The following is a 23,769-nucleotide window of genomic DNA, read 5'->3' as shown; positions in this document are numbered from 1 at the left end:
AGATCAAGACTCCATCTCAAAAAAAAAAAAAAAAATTAGGTATTTTCATTACTCTACAAGAAGAGAGGAACAGATGGAGTACTCAGTGTGGAAGGAAAGCTGAAGCGGGGTTTTAGCCTAGGTCTGCTGCCAGCTAGCTTCTCTCAGTTTCCCCATCTGTCACTGAAGGGTGAGAAGTTAGACTTCTTTCCAGCTCTGACATACTTGGCACCTACCGCCATGACTTCAAGATGCATTCTCTGGCCCCTATTAACCAGGCTATACCACTGTTTAAAAAGATGCAGGACATCTATATAAATGCACAAACATGGAAGGATGTGCTGGACACACACTCAAGTGGGAAAGCTAACTGCAGAACAATATCTAGAGTCTGCTCTTGTTTTTGTTAAAATAAATAACAACATATACAGTCATGCACTGCATAATAACATTTTAATCAATGATGGACTGCATATACCAGGGTGATCTCATAGGATAATAATATCATATTCTTACTGTACCTTTTCTGTGTTTAGTTACATAAATACTATTGTGCTGCATTTGCCTGTAGTATTCAGGACAGTGACATGCTGAACACATTTATAGCCTAGGAGCAATAGGCTATACCATCCAGTCTAGGTGTGTAGTAGGCTATATCATCTAGGTTTGTATCAGTGCACTCTATGATGTTCACACATGATGAAATTGCCTCACAATGCATTTCTCAAAACATATCCCTGGTGTTAAGTGACATATGACTGTATTTGCTTGTTTAATGCCTATAGAGAAAAATCCCAATTTCTGGAGGGTAAAATAAAAGAAGTACTTCACTTTCTACATTATCTACTTTGGTATTTCATTCAATGAAGAAAGACTAATTTTAAGTCTGTTATTTATATGTCAAGACTGGGATATACTCAACTTAACAAAATATTTGCCCTTATGGAGCTCAAATGCTAGGGGATGCTTGAAATGTAGCAGGCAAGAGCCTGCATTATTTCTGAAACCAGAAAAAGAAAATGTAAAAAATAAGCACTATAATAGTAATTCTCAACAGTGATAATTTCTCCATGTCACCACCCTGCAAATGAGACAGTTAGAATGCAGGTCATGGCTCAGTGTGGTGGCATGTGCTTGTAATCCTAGCTAATCAGGAGGCTGACTTCGGAGGGAGAGATGGGAGGATCACTTGAGCCTGGGAGTTTGAGACAAGTCTGGGCAATGTAGTGAGACCCTGTCTCTTAAAAAAAAAAAAAAAAAAGTTTGCCTTGGCCTTTTCTGGGTGATCCGAATCTTGCCCTGGCCTTTTGGGTTCCCCTGCCTGAGAGCCTGCAGGGGCTGTGGTTGGAGACCTGCGGAGGGGACAGAGCCCAACCCCTCTCCTGTGGATGAGCAGGCCTCTGTGTCCATGACACCTGTCTTCGGGGGCCTGGGGGCTGTAGGCGTATGTCCTCCCTGCTGGCTCCCCCAGCCCCTGCTACTTGATGCTCTTGGAACTCTTCCCTAAGGAGTCAGTCCCCTAGAGCCCTATCAGGGAATCCTTTTGTATCTGGACTTTGGGTTTTAGTTTCAAAGCTCCATCAGGATGTGTGCAAAGCTTGAGTGAGGGCTCCGCTGGTTTGTCCTAGCTCCACCTTCCTTAGAGGGAGAGGGCTGTTGCAGACCCCCATCCATGCCACACCAGCTCAGCACTGCACATCTCAAGGTGATTCCCAAGACAGCTGGTGCCTCCTGGCCTTCCTGCACCAGGCCAAGGGGCACCTCAGAGGACACTGGATCCTTTGCCTCTTCTTGGTTGAGGGATCTCTCTCTATATGAATGTGTGTATATAAATATAAATATATATATATATATATAAGAGATTTATTTTTGTCTGGAATTCTGTTAGAAAAGTAAAGAAAAAGCAAATGCTATTGATTTATCTCAGGGTGCCCAAAGAGGCTGTAGTCAATTTTTGGTACTAGGAAAGGCAGCAAATGCGTTTCCTGACTTTTAAGCATTTCCTTGTTGGAAGCCATAGAGGGCCAGGCCAAGTTGCTGACAGTGACTTTGCAGATCAAATAAAGAGACCCTTGAAGGGGAAGCAGGAAAAAAAGAAGAAGAAGAGGAAGAAGAAGAAGAGGAAGAAGAAAGAATAGGAAGAAGAAAGAAGAGGAAGGAGAAGAAGGAGAAGGAGAAGAAGGAGAAGAAGAGGAGGAAGAGGAGGAAGAGAGGAAGAGGAAGAGGAAGAAGAGGAAGAGGAAGAGGAAGAAGAAGAGGAGGAAGAGGAAGAGGAAGAGGAAGAAGAAGAAGAAGGAGAAGGAGAAGGAGAAGGAGGAGAAGGAGAAGAAGAAGAAGAGGAAGAAAGGTCAGTTTAAGCAATCTGTTCCAAACTTGAAAAGGGCTTGTTCATTAGATCACATAGGTCTCCCGGTGATTATTCCGCTCACCAGTTAGCCAAGGAATACACTAAGCCTCTAAGCCATGGAAGACCTTGCTGGAGGTTGCACGGCCAAGGAAAAGAAGCACTGGGGCTTACATCTAGGTCTGTCAGACTTCACATCCACCACGCTTCCTTTCTATCAAGCTTGCCCCAGGAATGGATGGGAAATCTCAGAAGCTGGGACCCACATTTGCCCCTATAAAGACAGGTTGTGTGTGACCCCACCCAAGTACCTGCTGGAGGCGGCTCCTGATGTCAGAGGCACAGAGCTGGAGCATGTGCAAGTAGGAGACCTCAGTGTCGATGAGCTCCCGGACAGCCAGCCTCTGATGAAGCAGCGATCTGTCCTCAGAGGCCCTACCTTCCCCGTCCAGACTCCCTGACCTGGAGGACGGCTCGTCGGCTCCATGCTTGGCCATGTCAGCAGTTTCTGGGAAAAGCAAAAGCATCCCCACTCACTTCCAGGAAGAACTATTGGGACATGCTGTCTCTAATTCAATGACAATTACTCATCAAGAGGCCTAAAAACATCTTAAGCTGCAAACAGAGTCAAGATGAACTGTTTATTAGCATTTGTAGGCAGTACCTGAACAATATTGAAAGGTAGGTAACAGCTCTGATAACTCTTGACATTTTAGGTGGTGGCTCATGCCTGTAATCCCAGCACTTTGGGAGGCCAAGGTGGGCAGATCACCTGAGGTCAGCAGTTCGAGACCAGCCTGGCCAACATGGTGAAACCCCGTCTCTACTAAAAATACAAAAATTAGCCAGGCATGGTGGCGGGCTCCTGTAGTCCCAGCTACTCAGATACGCTGAGGCAGAAGAATCACTTGAATCCGGGAAGCAGAGGTTGCAGTGAGCCAAGATCACACTACTGTACTCCTGCCTGGGCAACAGAGCAAGGCTCTTTCAAAAAAAAATTTTTTTAAATAGATAATTCTTGACATTTTAAATTCATTTCCCAGGACCCAGACAACACGCTTGTCTGGCTTTTCTTCTATTTCCAATCCAGCTCTTGACCTAGATTTCTTTATCTGGTGCAGCTGAATCTCTTTCACCCTCTCCCAGTGGTCCCCCTACACCCCATCCCACCAGCTACCCCATTTAGGCCTTACTACCCATCGCCTGGGCTATTTCCACAGCCCCCAGAGTCATCCTTCCTAATCCACACTGCTCTCCTGCCACCATCACACCCATTCTTTCTGGACACGTTTCCAGTTTAAACTCCCTGAAACAAAGCTTGTGAACATGGTGTGCCCTGCTGTAAGACTTTAGTAGCTTCCTGCTGCTCAGTGATCTGATTCCAACCTCATTTCCCCTTCACAGACTGCACTCCAGGCTCTAACTTCATTTCCTCTTCACAGGTTGTACTGCAGTGGAAAGAGAGTTGAGCGCTCTTCTCCATACCTGCATTGGCGTTTCCTGCTTTTGCACTTGCCATGCCCCCTCCTGTGTTCCTATCCCCCAGCATTCACTTCTCTAAGGCCACTCTTGATCCTCCCCTCATTTCTCACTCCCACCAGCTGCACTTTTCTTCTCTGAAACTCCTACAATCCTTTATCTCTAACTTATAAAGTATCAACGGCCCGGGTGCGGTGGCTCACGCCTGTAATCCCAGCACTTTGGGAGGCCAAGGTGGGCAAATCACCTGAGGTCAGGAGTTTGAGACCAGCCTGGCCAATGTGGTAAAACTGCATCTCTACTCAAAATACAAAAATTAGCCGGGTGTGGTGGTGCACACCTGTAATCCCCGCTACTCAGGAGGCTGAGGTAAGAGAATCGCTTGAACCCAGGAGGTGGAGATTGCAGTGAGATGAGATTGCGCCACTGCCCTCCAGCCTGGGTGACAGAGCAAGACTCCATCGCAAAATAATAATAATAATAATAATAAAGTGTAAAGGGCAATACCATGGACAAGATGATCTGAAAAACTTTCCTACTACAAAACATTTAGGAATGCTAGATAGTTATAATAAACTTTTTAACTGCATGACAGATCTTGTAAGAGAGGAAAAAGAAATCACTGGGGCCCTCAAACAGGGAATTGAAAACTAGGGTGGGGAGCAGCTGAGCTGATGCAGCTGTGGCCCAAAGTAGAGGGGTGGGTAGGGAAGACAGTATTTGAAACTCAGTGAACCAGAGACTTGGGCATCAGTGCCCAGATAGGAACAGGAGACAAGCTCCTTCACAGAACTGGGCCCCCCCAGCCACAAGGACTTCTGTGAAATGGTGGATCGAAAAAAAAAAAAAAAATGCAGCTATCCACACAGAAGATGACAGAGACAGTTCATCCTGGCTTGGGTTCTGGGTGAGGAAAAAAGGTCTCCTTTGTAACATAAATTTGTAACAACACACCTGCCTTCACTGGGTTTAGGTCCAAATCAATGCTACACATGTGGTCCAGGTGGCCCAAAGCTGATAAATTTATACAAAAAGAAATCCCGAATTCTGAGTGGCCACAACAAAATAAAATGTTTCCAGAAGGACACGTCTTTAACCTAGGCCACAGATAACCATGTCCTGAAGATGAGTTTAGAATAAAAAATATAAGAATGCCCCTGTGAGTGAGTACCAGCAGAAACAACAAGAGCAGGAGTAGACCCCAGGAGTGTCAGATAACCAACCAGTCAGATACAGGCCAAAACAGAAACAGAAAAAGAGGAAAGACACTAGGACAGAAAATAGAGACCTGTATAATGTTTTACAAGTACCAAATAGGGCTGGGCACAGTGGCTCATGTATGTAATCCCAGAACTTTGGGAGGCCAAGGCGAGAGGCTTGCTTGAGCCCAGGAGTTCAAGACCAGCCTGGGCAACATAGTGAGATTTCGTCTCTACAAAAAAAATTTTTTTTTGTAATTAGTCAGGCATGATGGTACGTGCCTGTGGTCCCAGCTACTCAGGAGGCCAAGGTAGGAGGATTGCTTGAGCCCAGGAGGTGGAAGTTGCAGTAAGCCAAGATTGCACCACTGCACTCTAGCTTGGGTGACAGAGCGAGACCCTGTCTCAAAAACAAACAAACAAACAAACAAAAACAACAACAAAAGAAACATGGACACAGTAAGATACACAATTGTTACACAACATCCCTCATGTTGCCTTTTCACCTAATTCGCTCCAGTCCCCATCCTATCCTAATCCTTGGCAACCACGAACCTGTTTTCCATTTCTATATTTGTGTCCTTTCCCGAAATTCATGTAAATGGAATCACACAGTATGTAATCTTTTAGGATTGGCTTTATTCAATCAGCATAATTCCCTGGAGATTCATGTATATTGTGGGTATCAATAGTTATAGTTCCTTCCTTTTTATTGCTGAGTAGCTGAGATACTTTATTTGTTTAAAAAAGTACAAAGGATACATGGCAAAAATGTTAAAGTTAAACAAAGCTAGGAGGTAAGTAGGTGGGTATTTGTTGTTTTGTGCTTTGTTATTTTCTGGATGGTTAAAATACTTCATAATATTTAAAATGGCACAGATCCCATGTAACCTTGTGCTCAGGGTGCTCGTTTTCCTGGCTAGACACTAAGCTCTTGGAGGCAAGATGAGCACCTATTCATCTTGTATCCTCCCGTGTGCCTCACCACGCCAATGATTAATACTATTTGCTACATAAATGGTTCTTATGGATGTATTAGTAGTTGTTGAAGTTTCTTAGGCCGAAAGCATTGTTCCATAGATCGGAGAGTGCATAAATGGGTGTTTGGGGAGGGCAGGGATGCACAGAGGGCAAAGGCCCATAAAGATCCTGAAACAAATCTGTCTGATGCATAGCTGTATTCTAGCTCCTGAACACACCCCGTGATCTGCTGATTTGTCCCTGGCCTGAATGGCAACATTCACTACCTGTGCACAGCTTCTCTAGAAAGATCCCCATAGAATTTCAGGAAAGCTATTCAGGTTCCACAACTCAAAACTGTTGCTAAATAAATAAAATCATGAGAAATACTTTACAGAGAACTACTAAAGACTTAAAACAGCATTAATTTGCACTTAGGTTAATTGCAATCTAGACCTCCTAGCAGGCAAAAACCTCTCTGTAGCAGCATGTGTTATCCCTTAGATTATAGCCTGTGTAATGGAAAAAACCTCATTGTTATTTCTTTAAAAACATCATGCCCTTATTTGATCATTACACATTGTATACAGGTATCAAAATATCACATATACTCCCCAACTATTATATATCCATTTAAAATAGCATGAAAAATAAACTAATAATTGTTTAAAGGAAAAATATCTACACTATTCAGCAATAAAAGAAATGAAGTACAATTGACCCTTGAACAGCATGGGTTTGACTGCATGGGTCCACTTATACACAGAATTTCTTCTGCCTCTGCCACCCCTGAGACAGCAAGGGCAACCCCTCCTCCTCCTCAGCCTACTCAACACAAAGACCACAAGGATGAAGACCTTTATGATGATCCACTTCCACTTAGCGAATAGTAAACATTTTTTCTCTTCTCCATGGTTTATTAAATAATGTTTTCTTTTCTCTAGCTTACTTTAAGAATACAGTATATAATACATATACAAAATATGTGTTAATCAACTGTTTATGTTATCAGTAAGGCTTCCAGTGAACAGTGGGCCATCAGTAGTTAAGTTTTTGGTGAGTCAGAAGTTATAAGTGGATTTTCCCTGGCACAGGTTGGTGCCCCAACCCCCATGTTGTTCAAGGATCAACTGTATTGATATGTCCTACAACATGAATGAATCTTAAAAACATTATGCTTAGTGAAAAAAGGCAATCACAAAGGGCCACATATTTTATTATTGCATTTATATGAAATGACCAGAATAAGCAAATCTACAGAAACAGATAGAAACAGAAAGATTGGCAATTGCCTAAGGCTGAGGGGATGGAGAATTGGAGTTTGGAGCTGAAGAATGCAAGGTTTTCTGGGAAAATGATGAAAATGTTCTAAACTGTGGTGTTGGTTGCACAAGTCTGTGAATATACTAGAAACCATTGATTTGTACACTTTAAATGGGCAAACCATATGATGTGAATTATAGCTCAGTAAAGCTGCTACCAAAACAATATTATAGAATATCAAATGCTGGCAGGAATGTGGAGAAACTGGATCTCTCATACACTGCTGGTGAAAATGTAAAATGCCTGGGTACAGTGGCTTACACCTGTAATCTCAGCACTTTGGAAGGCTGAGGCGGGTGGATCACCTGTGGTCAGGAGTTCAAGACCAGCCTGACCAACATGGCAAAACCCCGTCTCTACTAAAAATATAAAAATTAGCCAGGCGTGGTGGTGGGCGCCTGTAATCCCAGCTACTCAGGAGGCTGAGACAGGAGAATTGCTTGAACCCAGGAGACGGAGGTTGTGATGAGCCAAGATCGTGCCACTGCATTCCAGCCTGGACAACAGAGCGAGACTCCATCTCAAACAAAAACAAAAACAAACAAACCAAAAAAACCAAGAAAATGTAAAATGGTACAGCCACTCTGGAAAATAGTTTGTCAGTTTCTTCAAAAATAAAACATACACTTTCTGTATAACTCAGCAATTGCATGTCTGGACATCCCACAGTAAGAGAACTTATGTACAAAAACCTCTACATAAGTGTTCACAGAAGCTTTATTTGTAATATTCAAAAACTGAAAACGACCAAAATTTCCTTTAATAGATGATGGTTAAACAAACAGTGGTACATCCATGCCACTGAATACTCAGAAATGAAAAGGAATGAACTGTTGATACAGCAACAACTTGGATGGCTCTCAAGGGCATGGTGCTATGTGAAAAAAAGCCAATCTTTAAAGGTCACATACTGTGTGATTCCATTTAATAACAGAGAAAATTGTAGAGATAGAGAACAGATTTGTGGCTGCCTGGTTAGAGATGGGGATGGACAGCAGGTGGGTGTGAGTATAAAAGAACAGTAACAGAGAGAACTTTGTGGTGACGGTGTTATTGCCTACAACAGAATATTCCGTAATTTAATTGAGGTGGTGACTACACAAATCTACACATGATAAAATGGAATAGAACAATCAAACACAAACACATATATTGTACCAATGCCCATTTCCTGGTTTTGATGTTGTGCTATATTTAAATAAGATGTAACCATTGGGGAAACATGGGTGAACAGTACAGAGGACCTCCCTTTGCTATTGTTGCAACCTCACCTTGATGTATAATTATTTCAAAATAAAAATGTAAAAGCAAAATATTATACAGATGCTCTTCGACTTACAATGAGGTTATGTCCTGATAAACCGATTATAAGTTGAAAAATGTATAAATAAAAAATGTATGAAATATACCTGACACCTAGTGAACATCATAGCTTAGCCTAGATTACTTCAAACGTGCTTAGAACACTTACATTAGCCTACAGTTGCCCAAAATTATCTAATACAAAAATCTGTTTTTTAACAAAGTGTTCAATATCTAGAGTAATTAATTGAATACAGTATCGAAAGTGAAAAATAGAATAGTTGTATGGGTACTCAAAGTACGGTTTCTACTGAATGTGTATCATTTTTGCACCATCTTACAGTCAAAAATTCATAAAGTCGAATCATCATAAGTCGGCGGCTGTCTGTATAGCTTAAGTTACTCACTATCTTTGCAATACTCTCAGGACAAAGCAGCTTAAAAGCCTGGGAGAAGCCAGGCAAACAGTCTCACACCTATCATCCCAGCTACTCAGGAAGCTGAGGAGGGAGGATCACGTGAGTCCAGGAGTTCAAGGCTGCAGTGAGCTATGAGGGCACTACTGCACTCCAGCCTGGGCAATAGAGAGAGACCTCATCTCTTAAAAAAAGACAAAGGCTGGCCGAGCACAGTGGCTCACGCCTGTAATCCTCAAACTTTAGGAGGCTGAGGTGGGTGGACTGACTGAGCTCAAGAGTCTGACACCAGCCTGGGCAGAAGCAATAGCTTGCTGCAGAAGTATTAACTCTAGAACATTCAACTTTTTTTTTTTTTTTTTTTGAGATGGAAGACAAAAGTCCTAGCTCCTCAGGAGGCTGAGGCAGGAGGATTGTTTTGAGCCCAGGAGGTTGAGACCACAGAGAGCCATGCACGGCATGGCCATGATTGTGCCACTGCAGCCTGGGCATCAGAGAGAGACTCTGTCTCAAAAAAGAAAAAAAGAACTAAAAGAGGTCCTCTGTACTATTCACTCATGTTTCCCCAGTGGTTACATCTTATTTAAATATAGCACAACATCAAAACCAGGAAATGGGCATTGGTGTAATACATGTTTGTGTTTGATTGTTCTATTCCATTTTATTACGTGTAGATTTGTGTAGCCACCACCTCAATTAAATTACAGAACACACCTATAATCCCAGAACTTTGGGAGGACGAGGCGGGAGGATCACTTTAGCTCAGGAGTTTGAGACCACAGTGGGCAACATGGTGAAACCCCATCTCTGTAAAAAATACAAAAAAATTAGCCGGGTGTGGTGGCGCACATCTGTAGTCCCAGCTACTCTGGAGTCTGAGGTGGCAGCCATTCTCCGCCTGGGAGGCAGAGGTTGCAGTAAGCCAAGAGCCAAGATCACACCACTGCTCTCCAGCCTGGGCAAGAAGAGCGAAACTCTGTCTCAAAAAAAAAAAAAAAAAAAAAAAAGAATAAAATAGCCAGGCCACACGTGGTGGCTCACACCTGTAATCCCAACACTTTGGGAGGCCAAGGTGGGTGGATCACGAGGTCAGGAGTTCGAGACCAGCCTGACCAACACGGTGAAACCTCTTCTCTTCTCTACTAAAAATACAAAAATTAGCCAGGCATGGTGGTGTGCACCTGTAATCCCAGCTACTCAGGAGGCTGAGGTAGGTGAATTACTTGAACCCGGGAGGCAGAGGTTGCTGTGAGCCAAGATTGTGCCACTGCACTCCTGCCTGGGCAACAGAGTGAGACTCCATCTCAAAAAAAAAAAAAAAAAAAGTTGAATGATCTGCAGTTAATGCTTCTGCAGCAAGCTACTGCTTCTGATCCTAGAATAGAATAAAACTGAGTTAATTCTCTTCTCTCTCTTCTCTTCTGTTCACACTGGCACAGAGGGATTTGGGCATTCCCACATTCATTCAACAAGTATTTGGAGCAGCTACTACATGCCAAGCATTTTGCAGGATTCCAGAAATACAAAGATCAGGAAAAAGTGGGTCTACCATTAGGATAAGGTATTTAAAATATCCGGTTATTTGTTCCAGGTTTCACTCCACTAAAAGCAGAGGAACTATTTAAATTAAAACATGATGCAGGTTGGGCACAGTGAATCATGCCTGTAATCCCAACACTTTGTGAGGCTAAGGTGGGAGGATTGCTTGAGCTCAGGAGGTGGAGACCAGCCTGGGAAACACAGTGAGACCCCATCTCTATTAAAAAAAAAAAAAAAATTAAATTAGCCAGGCAGCCAGGCATGGTGGCTCACAACTGTAATCCCAGCACTTTGGGAGGCCAAGACGGGAGGATCACCTGAGGTCAGGAATTCAAGACCAGCCTGGCCAACATGGTGAAACCCCATCTCTACTAAAAATACAGAAATTAGTCAGGCGTGATGGCGGGTACCTGTAATCCCAGCTACTCGAGAGGCTGAAGCAGGAGAATCATTTGAACCTGGGAGGCAGAGGTTGCAGCGAGCTGAGATCTTGCCACTGTACTCCAGCCTGGGCAACAAGAGGGAAACTCTGTTTCAAAAACAAAACAAAACACAAAATTAGCCAGGCATGATGGTGCATGCCTGTAGTCCCAGCTACTTGGAATGCTGAGGTGGGAAGATCGCTTGAACTCCGGAAGTTGAGGCTACAGTGAGCAGTGATCATGCCACTGCACTCCAGCCTGGACAACAGAGTGAGACCCTGTCTTATAAATAAATTAATTAATTAATAAAACATTATATGTCAATTAAAAACATAATAAAACTTTTAAAAAATGATATGGACATCCTGATTATTTAATCCCTTTCAAGAGAGAAGAAGTAACAAGAGGAAACAATACTCCAAATCTTTTTTTTTTTTTTTTAAGAGACGGGATCTCACTCTGTCACCCAGGGCTGGAGTACAGGGATGCAATCCTGGGCTCAAGCAATCCTCCCACATAGCTGGGACTACAGACATGTGCCACCATACCCAGCTAATTTTCTAACTTTTTGTAGAGACAGGGTCTCACTTGTTTCCGAGGCTGGTCTGTAACTCCTGGCCTCAAGTGATCCTCTCATCTTGGCCTCCCAGTGCACTGGGATAACAGGCATGAGCCACTGAGCCTGGCCTAGTTTTGACCAATTGGAGGAACTGAATGGAAAAATGGAACTAAGCAGATCCCTGGGGAAAGTGAAACTATCATTTGAAAGTTCTTTCAGAAGATGAAATGTCAGGGCAGGGAAAGTTGAGGATCCATCAGCTAGCTGCCCACCAAGGCTTTAAAGGGGAGCCATTTTATTTTATTTTTTTAATTTTTTTTTCTTTCCCTTTCTTACTCCCAGGAGGAGCCAATTTAAACATTTAAGGAAGGGGGGAAAAAGGAAAACAATCTGGTCTCAGACTCCAGGAACGGTTCATAGAAAACTGTCAAAGGTGAAGTTCAGACATCATGAGAGCAAAGGATCCCGTTGAAGAATAAAGGGGCCGGGCATGGTGGCTCACGCCCATAATCTCAGCACTTTGGAAGGTCAGGCGGGCAGATCACATGAGGCCAGGAGTTTGAGACCAGCCTGGCCAACATGGCAAAACCCCATCTCTGCTAAAAAATACAAAAACTTAGCCAGGCGTGGTAGCACACACCTGTAATCCCAGCTACTTGGGTGGCTGAGACACAAAAATTGCTTGAACCTTGGAGGCAGAGGTTGCTGTGAGCTGAGATCATGCCACTGCACTCCAGCCTGGGTGAGAGAGCAAGATTCTGTCTCAAAAAACAAACAAACAAAAAAGGCCGGGCACGGTGGCTCACACCTGTAATCCCAGCACTTCGGGAGGCCAAGGTGGGCGGATCACAGGGTCAGGAGTTCAGGACCAGCCTGACCAAGATGGTGAAACCCTGTCTCTACTAACAACACAACAAAATTAACCGGGCGTGGTGGCACACGCCTATAATCCCAGCTATTCAGGAGGCTGAGGCAGGAGAATCGCTTGAACCCAGGAGGCGGAGGTTGCAGTGAGCTGAGATCATGCCACTGCACTTCAGCTTGGGCGACAGGGTGAGATTTTGTCTCCAAAACAAAAAGAATAAAGGGAGGGGAGGGAACACCTAAAAGAAACAAGAATGTTCTCATAGGGACCCTGGCTACTAAGCCTGGTTTATAAAGATAGACACCATAGTCGGAAGGGAGGATCCTGTACAAAGAGCTTCCAGAACTCTAAAACCCCCAAAAGAGCTGGAATCAACAAAATTATAAGAATAACTTCCAAAGTCCCATCCCTACTATCACTACCAAGCATATTTTAAGACTGATGTTCAGAAAAAGTAAGAGAGAGGCACACTATTTGGTGGCAGTGCTTTCCTCTTCTTAGCCCTAAAGATTGATTGTGAGAGGTATGGTGAAGGTTAGGAGCCCAGGCCCTGGAGCCAGAAAACCTCATTTCAAATGCTGATTCTGCAATCCATTAGCAGGCTTTCCTAGGATATTTATATAACCTTTCTTACAGGGTTGTTATAAGATTTCTTAAGATAATCCAAGTAAAATATTTAATAGAATGCCTGGTACATGGTAAACTCTCAATTATAGTAGCCGTGGTTTTTTGCTTCTATTATTGTTAAGTTGGAAAGGGTAGCATTACCATTGATCAGATGTATGAAGTTGTCTAAAGACACGTGGCCGATCTAGATGCATAATATTTAAGCAGGTGCCATAAACAGCTAATCATAATAATAAGAAGAACTATATATCAGAGCCTTACTGAGAATAAGACTAATACCATAGAAATAGAACTGAGAGACTGAGAGACTGAAATGACGGCATGACTCATTTCAGCCATGATAGAGACTGATTCCCTTTTTCATATGAGCTAATACATTTTTATTCCTCATCTCCCTTTTGCCTAAGCCACTCTGAGCTGGATTTCTGCCACTTGATTAAAACAAATAGTTCATTAGCCCTTAGAAAGGGAAACAGAGATCATCTGGAGTCAGCATAGGCTAATTTAATAAAAACTGGTCATGCCAGAGTTTCCGCATACTGTTACTGACAGTCAACTGATCAGTAGGTCAAAGGAATGCTGTAGTCCAGTGTGTCTGGACCAGGAAGGTGTTGTCAGTCTCTTGTGACATACCTACATGTATGGAATAAGAGGCAGTGGTGGAGGCTGGTGTAGAGGGCAGAGACAGGACAGTAATAAGGACTAAAAAGTGATAAAACTACTAAATTCAAAGAGTGTTGATCAGTGTAGTGTCCACCTCTGGGCTCTGTTTTGTTTTATTAAAGATATCTACTAATTTGTGCTTTCCAACTCTGAGACTGTCTGGGTCTAAACCTCCACCACCTTTCTCCTGGACTGGTACAACAGCTTCCTGACTGGATACACAGCATCAGAGTGGAGTGGTCTTTCAAAAACATAAAATTGGGCTGGGCATGGTGGATCACACCTGTAATCCGGGCACACTGGGAGGCCGAGGCAGGTGGATCACCTGAAGTCAGGAGTTCGACACCAGCCTGGCCAACATGGCGAAAACTCATCTCTAATGAAAATTAAAAGAAAAATTAGCCAGGCATGGTGGTGCATGCCTATAGTCCCAGCTCGGGAGGCTGAGGCAGGAGAATCACTTGAACCTGGGAGGCGGAAGTTGCAGTGAACTGAGATTGCGCCACTGCACAACCTGAGCAACAGAGCAAGACTCCATCTCAAAAACAAAAACAAAAAACAAAAAAACATAAAATTCGTCACTTTACTTCTCTGCTTGAAACCCAGACAAGTCTATCCCTGAAGTCCATCACCCTTCAGAAGAACCACTCCTTTCCCGTGATAATTTTGTTTATTCTATTTGTTGTATTACTCAGAGTTTCATTCAAAATAATGTAAACTCCATGAGGGCAGGGATCATGTGCCTATTATTCATCAGTGCATTACCTAGTGTTTACTCCAGATCTATCATATAGTTGGTGCTCAATTAATTGAATTAATGAATGAAAGACATGGGCAAACACTGGCAGAATAAAGATCAAATTGTCAATGACATTGTTGCAACTGGAGTTAGACTGATATGATCATACACAACTCTTGGTTCTTCTTGGAAGCCACCAGAAAGTTTGAGGTCAGGTATGGAATAGCAACTCCCTTTGAATTTTATATAAAAAGAAAAATACAGGCCAGGCACAGTGGCTCACACTTGTAATCCCAGCACTTTGGAAGGCCAAGGCAGGTGGATCACTTGAGGTCAGGAGTTCGAGACCAGCCTGGCCAACATGGTGAAACCCTGTCTCTACTAAAAATACAAAAATTAGCTGGGCACTTTGGGAGACCAAGGCTGGCAGATCATTAGGTCAGGAGTTCGAGACCAGCCTGGCCAGCAAGGTGAAACCCCATCTCTACTAAAATTACAAAAAATTAGTCGGGCATGGTGGCACACGCCTGTAATCCCAGCTACTTGGGAGGCTGAGGCAGGAGACTCGCTAGAACCCAGGAGGCGGAGGTTGCAGTGAGCCGAGATCACACCACTGCACTCCAGCCTGGGCAACAGAGCAAGACTCCGTCTCTAAATAAATAAATAAATAATACAGTATGCACTATGTAGTGTTTTTTGCCTGGGGCTTTCTTTCAGAAAAATTATTTTGAGATCCATTCATATGGAAGCATGTATCAATACATCATTACTTTCCATTGCTTAGCAGAATTCCGTTATATGGATATACCACAATTTGTCTCTTCATACACTAAATAAACAACTGTTTGTTTCCTGTTTCACTATTACAATAAAGCTGGACCTAGGAGTGAAGTTTCTGGATAACATGGTAAATGTATATTTAACTTTATAAGTTAAGTGTGTATTTAACTGAGATCTTTTTGAAAGTGGTTGTACCATTTTACATTGCAACCAATGGTATATAAGAGTTCCAGTTCCTCTACCTTCTGGTCAACATTTGGTAGAGCCAATATTTTCATTTTAGCCATCCTAATAGTTATGAAGTGATATTTCACTGTGGTTTTAATGTGCATTTCCCTAATGAGTAATGATCTTGAGTATCTTTTCAAGTGGTTATTTGCCACCCATATATATTCTTTGGACAACATTTAGAAAAATTGTTTAAATAATGAAAGAGGCTCTTGCTCATTATATAACTAGATAAACAACATGGAAACATATAAAGAAGGCCAGGCATGGTGGCTCATGCCTGTAATCCTAGCACTTTGGGAGGCCAAGGCAGGCAGATCATCTGAGGTCAGGAGTTCAAGACCAGCCTGGCCAACATGGTGAAATCCTGTCTCTACTAAAAATACAAAAATTAGCCAGAAGTGGTGGCACATGGACATGTAATCCTAGCTACAATCCCAGCTACTCAGGAGGCTGAGGCAGGAGAATCATTTGAACCCAGGAGGTAGAGGTTATTGTGAGCAGAGATCATACCATTGCACTCCAGCCTGGGCGACAGAGCGAAACTCCATCTCAAAAAAAAAAAGAAAAAAAAAGAAAAAGAAAAGAAAAATATAAAGAAGAGTTCACAGTCAAAATTTTAAAAAAAATCTTAATATTTTAGAAACTACTGTGAAACAAAATAGAGCCACAGAGCCAAAAAGGGAAGGAATTTTCCAAGTCACTGTGCTTACAGAAAAGGACTTCTCTGTGTTGATAAATAAATGATTGGAAGTGAGGCAGAAAGAGAGCAACAGACATCCCCTCTCCCATACGCAGACAGACATACACATTCTCTCTCTCTTTCCTGGAGGAAAAACTCCCCTTTATAAATACATGGAGAGGACAGGTGGTATGTGTCTTAACCCAAATCAAATAGCAGCTATTTGTCCTTAGCCATTTTTCCCCAGCTCTATTTGGAAGGCCTAAAAAGGTCTTCCAAAAGAGGAAGGAGACAACACAGTATTTTTTTTAAAACAGTTATTTTTATAGATAAGTGAGCCTGACCAGGCTCTGTCATCACAAGTTTGGATCCATAGATTTAAAGTTCTTGAGACTTCCAGTATTAGGGAATTAAGAAAATAATAACAATTATTAGAATTATAAAACTATCTGGGCACAGTGGCTCATGCCTGTAATCCCAGCATTTTGGGAGGCTGAGGTGGGAGGAACACTGGCATCCAGGAGTTCATGACCTGCGTGGGCAATATAGCAAGACCCTGTGTCTACAAAAAGTAAAAAATCAGCCAGGTGTGGTGGCATATGCCTGTAGTCCCAGCTACTCAGAAGGCTGAGGCAGGAGGATTGCTTGAACCTGAGCGGTTGAAGCTGCAGTGAGCTGAGGCTGCAGTGAGTTGTGACTGCATCACTGCACTCAGCCTGGGCGACAGAGTGAGGAGAACTTGTCTCTAAATAAACAAACAAATAAACAAATTCTTCAGCCTATCAATAAACAAGCAATAGGCTTTGGACAGTCAAGCTCTACAAATGCCATTTTGCTTCTGCTACAGCACATGAAAACACATTCCCTACCTCATTAGTTAAATAAAAAGCCATTTATTTGATCTAGGGCAGAATCAACCAAGGCACTGTTTACCACAGTAATCTGCTGATCCAAGAGGGATGTTAGCCAACTGCCAGCAACTCCTATTCCCTGGCAGAAATTCAGCTGAGGCTCTATTGCTGAGTAAGGGTGGGTGCTGCTCAGGTCCCAGTTTATGTCCTCTTTCCTCTCATTTAAAAACAAACTCTACAGGCCGGGCATGGTGGCTCACGCCTGTAATCCCACCACTTTGGGAGGCTGAGGTAGGCGATTGCCTGAGCTCAGGAGTTTGCAACCAGCCTGGGCAACACGGTGAAACCCCGTCTCTACTAAAATACAAAAAATTAACCGGGTGTAGTGGCGTGTGCCTGTAGTCCCAGCTACTCGGGAGGCTGAGGCAGGAGAATTGCTTGAACCCGGGAGGCGGAGGTTGCAGTGAACCAAGATCGTGCCATTGCACTCCAGCCTGGGAGACAGCGAGACTTCGTCTAAAACAAAAAAACAAAAAACAACAACAAAAAAATGGGGTGTTGACCCCATTTGAAAGAGGCAAGTGAAGCCCAGTAAACACTCCTTGTTACAGTATCTGGTAGTTTCTACTTTCAGCTTTTGACTTGGAGTCAAATATTGAGGGTAATACCTTGCTGCACCTTTATTTAGGATACCATCACGAACGTATGTGGTGTGGTCTGTAAGTCATAATAGGGCTGATTTTATTTTTTCATGTTTATAATTTTTTAAATTGTATTTTATTTCAGATACAGCCCAATTTCTTCCAGGTCATCACCCTTTCCTAACTACCACAGCTTTGATTTTGTGTGTCATCACTTTTTTTTTTAATTAATGCATAATAGATGTATATAGTTTCAGGGTACCTGTGATACTTTATTTATAAAGATCAAATCAGCGTACTTGGGATATCCATTCCATCACTTTAAATATTTGTCTTTTCTTTATGCTAGAACCATTCAAATTATTATCTCTAGCTATTTTGAAATATACAATAGATTATTGTAAACTATAGTCACCCTATAATCGTCAGCACTTTTATTGAGCATATATTATGTCAAGCACTAGCCTTTATGTTCATTTTTAAGTCTGACAATAACCTGGAGGATGAAGCAGATACTCTCATCCCCAGTCTACACATAAAACTGGGCCTTGAAGAGGTTAAACTATGCTTCCTGGATCACACAGCTAGCTGTCTGGACGCACAGCAGGTACTCCTCCACCGGCTGCCTCCCTTCAAAGGAGTTAAGAAAGTGCTCTGAAACCACCCTGCCTGAGTGCCAGCCTGCAGGCATTCCTTACAGCAGGAATTCATGTCAAATCTCAAACTGTGCACAAGGCTTTGTGTGAACCCTTCTGCGGGGAGTGGACATAGATCTCTAAGGGGTCAGGGACCCCCAGAAGGTTAAGAACCAGTGCCTGGGCAGGCTGTCCATTTCCCCACTGTAAGTTTCTGGCGTTCAGAAGCCGGACGTTCTGACTTCTAGTCCCAGCTTTGGCACGACTTTTCTGAGGGACCTTAGCCAAGTCACCTCACCTATGGATCACGGATTTCTGTTCTTTTTTTTCCTGGCCTTGACTGTCTATTCATAATTATATTTTGCTTGGCAAGGATTCTTTACCATTGTTTGTATTTTTCCATTGTTATAATGTATGCATTCTTTCTAAAAGCTGTCTGAAGTCCTGCACGGAAGAAGGCAGAGAGAAACAGGAACAAAGAATAATAATGTTTTTCCAGGCCGGCTTACCTCCCTGGGCCTCAGTTTCCCACCTGTAAAACGACTGGGGTAGGCCATATGGACCAGGTGGCTTACATTCCCATAAGGCTCAAGACACAAAGCTAGCTACCAAGCAAGTTGGGACCCGGGAAGTCGTCGCATCCTGCCTTTCTCTGTCCCACCTCCCTTTTCTGATCCTCCCAGCAGCTGTTTCCTGCACCCCTCTCCAGCCCCATCCTGCTTGACCAGGCCCCAATCGCCCGGCAGACTCACCCGCGCGCGCAAGGTGCCTGCCGGCGCTCACGCACGGAGGTCGGCCGCCGGGGCAACAGCGCAGCCGGGGCAGGAGGGGTGCGTCGCCCAGTTCCCGGCACCCGCGCCGCTCCGGGTGGCTGTGCCCACCGAGGGCGCTGGCGGGCGCGGCTATGCCCACGCAGCTGCCTGCGTGCGTGCGCCGCGAGGGGGTGGCTGGTCTCCAGCCTTTGTTAATTGTCTTTCTGGAGCCAGGTTGTTTTCTGTTCGCTGCTCCCGGAGTCAGCCCCGGCCGGCTCGGAACCGTGCCCTGGCTGGCAGCCAACCCGAAGCATTGCAGGCGGAGTTTAGCGACGTGCCGGCACCCACCCTCCTGCGGCCTCTCATTAAGCCACCTTCTCCGCGGGCTCGTCATCCCGAAAACAGGAGCCGGCATTTAGGCCACCCGGTGGGAATGCTGACCCCGGTATTACTGGATACCTTTGCTCCTGCCCGAATCACCAAACTTTAGGGCTGGGCCTCAATTTAATTCTTAGTGTTGGCTGCCGAGGAGCCCTTGGTTCTTGCCCCAGCTCTCCTGGGAGCCCTGCACAACCTTAGCCAAGTCGGCCGGTCTCTTCCATGACATGACGGTGTTGGTCCATTCTTTCACTCTACTGGGAGCAAGACACTGTTCTGGGCACAGAGAACACAACAGTTAACACGATAGACAAGGTCCTGGCCTTATTGGGCTCCTGTGCTAGACACTAAACCCACCACTGAAAATGATAGTTGCTATGAAACGCATGTAAAGTTTCATACTGGGGCAACCAAACCTTGTTTGTAGCGTCAGGAATGGACTAGATTAGCTTTTCTCATTCTGTCACTTCTTTTATTCTTATTTTCATTTTTAGGGCTTAATTTAGGGCTTATTATTTATTATTACTGCTGGTAGTAGTCATATTGCTTACTAAGGGCCAGGCGCTATACTAAATGTTTTACTTGTACTGTCTCAATTATCTCATTCACAATTTCTCTAAGAGATAGGTATCATTATTATTATCCTCATTTTCAAGAGAGAGAAACTTAAGCTACAGAGGTGAAAATAACTTGCCCATGACACACAACTACTAAGTGACAGTGCCAGTATTCGAATTCAGATTATCTGAGGGTTCAGGGTGCTTAACCACCACTCTACACTCATAAAAACATGAAAACCAGAACAGTGTCTTCTCTTGAATGTGACAGATGAGGGCAACTGAAGGGGAGAGGGGTGGTATAGCTTGCAGAAGAGAAAAACCAAGGGTGCCGGGCGCGGTGGCTCACGGCTGTAATCCCAGGACTTTGGGAAGCTGAGGGGGGCAGATCACGAGGTCAAGAGATCAAGACCATCCTGGCCAACACAGTGAAATCCCATCTCTACTAAAAATAGAAAAATTAACTGGGCGTGGTGGTGCACACCTGTAATCCCAGCTGCTAGGGAGGCTGAGGCAGGAGAATCGCTTGAACCCTGGAGGCAGAGGTTGCAGTGAGCTGAGATCACACCACTGAACTCCAGCCTGGCGACACAGGGAGACTCCGTCTCAAAAAAAAAAAAAAAAAAAAGAAAAGAAAGAAAAAAGAAAAGGAAGGGAAGTTGAGGACATTTCAAAAAAGTAGTCCTATGGATTAGACCTAACCTGTATGACCTCAGAGGCCACCAGGATACAGAAAGCTGTAAGGAGATGCATTGCAATTTAAAATGTAAGGAAGAACTTTTCTAACAATTTGAGTATTTCAAAAATAACATCAGTTGGCGGGGCACGGTAGTTCACGCCTGTAATCCCAGCACTTTGGGAGGCCAAGGAGGGTAGATCACTTGAGGTCAGGAGTTCGAGGCCAGCCTGGCCAACATGTTGAAACCCCGTCTCTACTAAAAATACAAAAATTAGCTGGGCATGGTGGTGGGCACCGTAATACCAGCTACTCAGGAGACTGAGACCGAAGAATCGCTTGAGCACTGGAGGCGGAGATTGCAGTGAGCCAAGATTGCACCACTGCACTCCAGCCTGGGCAACAGAGCGAGACTCTGTCCCAAAAATAATAACAATAATAATAACATCAGTTGCCTGGAGAGCATATCCTGTTACTAAAAGTAAACATTCAAGCAGAGAAGCTTATTAGGGATGCTTCAAAGAAAAGTCAGGTACAAGTTAAAAACTGATTGAGGTGATCTCTAAGGTTCCCTTCAATTTTGATATTTTGTCTATTCTAAACTACTGATAAAGAAACTAAGTGAGTCTTAGAGTGGCTAAATGGCTTGTCCAAAGTCAGCTGGGAAGTGAAGAGCTGACCCCAAAGCTGAAACTGATTCCTAGATCAGACTTCCTGATTGTTTCCAGGTGAGGGTCTTGTGAGTGCTCAACGCCTCAGTTCACACTCCTGTAAAGTGTGTATGTGCCTGACCAGTTTTTCCTAAATGTGTGAAATCATCTGCTTTACATGTTTTACTTTGCACTTTTTTTCAGAAGTATGTGATGGAATACTTTGCACCTGTAATGTGTGCCCATCTTCCTTGCTTGAGTATTCTGTGGTTTTAGATGTAAGCGTCAACACTCCCCGGAGCAGCTGCTGTATTATAGGATCCCAAGTATTTACTTGGCAATTTAAGGAGACCGAAATAAGCTGGATAATATTTTTCATTTGAAACTGATGTTTCTTTGATTCTATTTTAGGACTCAGTTATTTTGAGTGGCATTTCTAATGCACTGCCACTAATTCCACCATCTTTCACCCTAGTCACACAGATTTTGATGAGCAGCAATCTACTTGTTGACTTTAGAAGGGGCATTATTTTCTCAGTCCTCTGGAGAGATGTTTGCTTTTGACTGGAAACCTCTAACAAAGGAATCCGTTTGATTTCTAGAACATTTACAAAGAAATGGACATCACCTTGCCCTCAGTGACGCTAATCCAAAGAAAAAAGGGTTCCCTTTCACTTCTACCTTTGACAGAGTGATCCATTTTTAAATTTTATGTATTTTGAAAAGAAAATACATGTGCCAGTTCAAAATTCAAAAGTATACTGTCAGGGTTAGCTTATTGATCTTTAGATTCCTCTTATTGCCTGGCATAATGCCTTGTGCATAGTAGGTGCTGAATAAGTGTTTGTTGAATGGGTGGATAAGTGAGTGTGAAGACATTGTAGGAGGCAAAGAGGTGGATTAGGGTGGGGCAGCAGACATTTGAGAGTCAAGGGACAACAGCCCCTTTCCTTGGTATTTCTTCTTTTGCCTGAGGTGTATGGGCCTTAAAGGGAGCCCTGACAGAACTCCTAGACCAGTTGCAAATTTCACCATGACTTTATCAAGGGATTTTTACTAAAATAAGCAGCACTGGAGTCTTTTGGGTTGCACATTACCTAAAGACTAGTTACTAGCCAGAGTCCATGGTTGCAAGCAACAAAAGCTGATTCTGGTTAACCAAAGCAGAAAAGGAATTTCTTGAAAGAGTATTTGGGAGCTCAAAGAATCAGTAGAAAGGCTAGAGAACTGGGTTAGTAATATAGACAGGCGCCATGGGAGGCCAGGTGGCCAGATCCACAGAGGAGACCATGCCAGAGGAAGGATGCTTCTGCTGGACACTGGCAATGCCACTGTCCCTGCCATTCAGGCTCTGGTCCTGGGGACTGGATGCCATAGATGACCTAGCTGCCATTACTGTTACCGGATACTGAATGTCACCACCACTGAAGTTCACTAAAATTTACTGAATAAACTTTACACATTGCCTGCTTCTCTTCATTCTTCTTTCCAGAATCATAATCAGAGAAAACTGATACCAAGGCCTTTTGGTTTCCATGAATGAGATCCAGGGCCCTGCTTTACACAACGTCCTGTTTTCCAAATGCATAATGGTAACATGGAGGCTGGGCAGCCAGGAAAATGACAAATGTCCACATGGCAGTCATCTTCTAATAATTTGTAGGCCCCAAACTAAAAGAATTGAAGAATATACTCTGTATAATGTACTTAATACAGCAACTGAGCCAAACTCTCAAAACCTGGAGAAGTGGGTGTTATGTTTGTTTCTCAACCTTTTATAATTTTAGCTAATCAGAGAACTTCTTTATAGCACTAATACTTTCTTCCCATACCATTTTTTTTAATCATTAGAATCACTTGCAGTTCCAGAGGTAAGCAAAGGAAGGTTGAGAAGAAAGAGGTAAGTTGTGCCAAATGTGTACTTAGCACCACAATACGGGCAATGCTATGAGTCAAGTAAATACATTTTTCTGATAAATTTTTAAAAAGCTGTCTACCTCTTTTAGAGTCTCAGTCTTGGGATCATATCTAATTTTTTATTCTACTTTGTGAAATCTACCACTCTTTCCATAGTAATAAAATAGGTGCTACTTACTGAGTGCCTAATACATGTCAGTAATGTTTCATAGATTGTTTCTAATCATGACAATCATCCTATGATAGATATTATTTGCATCTTACAGATGATGAAATTGAGGCTCAGAAAGATTAAGTAACTTGTCCAAGGTTATATAGCTCATAGGTGACTGAGATTTGAAACCAAGTCTACTACTATACCATAGTGTTTCTTGTGTGGTTGCTTTCTGCAAAGATCTCTATAACCATGTAAAAAGTGTATTCTACTAAGTCTAGAACGTAAGTTTTGAGAATTATTTCTTCTGTCTCCTGAGATATCAATTTTTTTTTTTTCAGACAGAGTCTCTCACTCTGTTGCCCAGTCTGGAGTGCAGTGGCACGATCTCAGCTCACTGCAACCTCTGCCTCCCAGGTTCAAGAGATTCTCCTGCCTTGGCCTCCCTAGTA

The 23,769-nt window shown here is 43.3% G+C and overlaps 1 protein-coding gene across 2 annotated transcripts in view; it reads right to left on the bottom strand.

Moving 5' to 3' along the window:
- The window catches only part of ARHGEF37 (Rho guanine nucleotide exchange factor 37), a 53,500-nt gene extending 34,217 nt beyond the window's left edge, over positions 1 to 19,283 (bottom strand). The window contains exons 1-3 of one of the 2 annotated variants that reach the window (XM_054487109.2): positions 18,986 to 19,283; positions 10,952 to 11,070; positions 2,635 to 2,831 (exon numbers count right to left, since the gene is read on the bottom strand). In XM_054487109.2, coding sequence (XP_054343084.1) covers positions 2,635 to 2,820 — 186 coding nt within the window. In that variant the 5' untranslated portion in view covers positions 2,821 to 2,831; positions 10,952 to 11,070; positions 18,986 to 19,283. The remainder of the gene's footprint in view (positions 1 to 2,634; positions 2,832 to 10,951; positions 11,071 to 18,985) is intronic. The other variant, XM_054487110.2, reaches the window with a different exon arrangement.
- Between the last annotated feature and the right edge of the window lie 4,486 nt (positions 19,284 to 23,769).

This window comes from Pongo pygmaeus, chromosome 4 (genome assembly GCF_028885625.2).
Source record: "Pongo pygmaeus isolate AG05252 chromosome 4, NHGRI_mPonPyg2-v2.0_pri, whole genome shotgun sequence".
Classification (NCBI taxonomy): Eukaryota; Metazoa; Chordata; class Mammalia; order Primates; family Hominidae; genus Pongo; species Pongo pygmaeus.
This window is presented reverse-complemented; position numbering and strand designations above follow the sequence as displayed.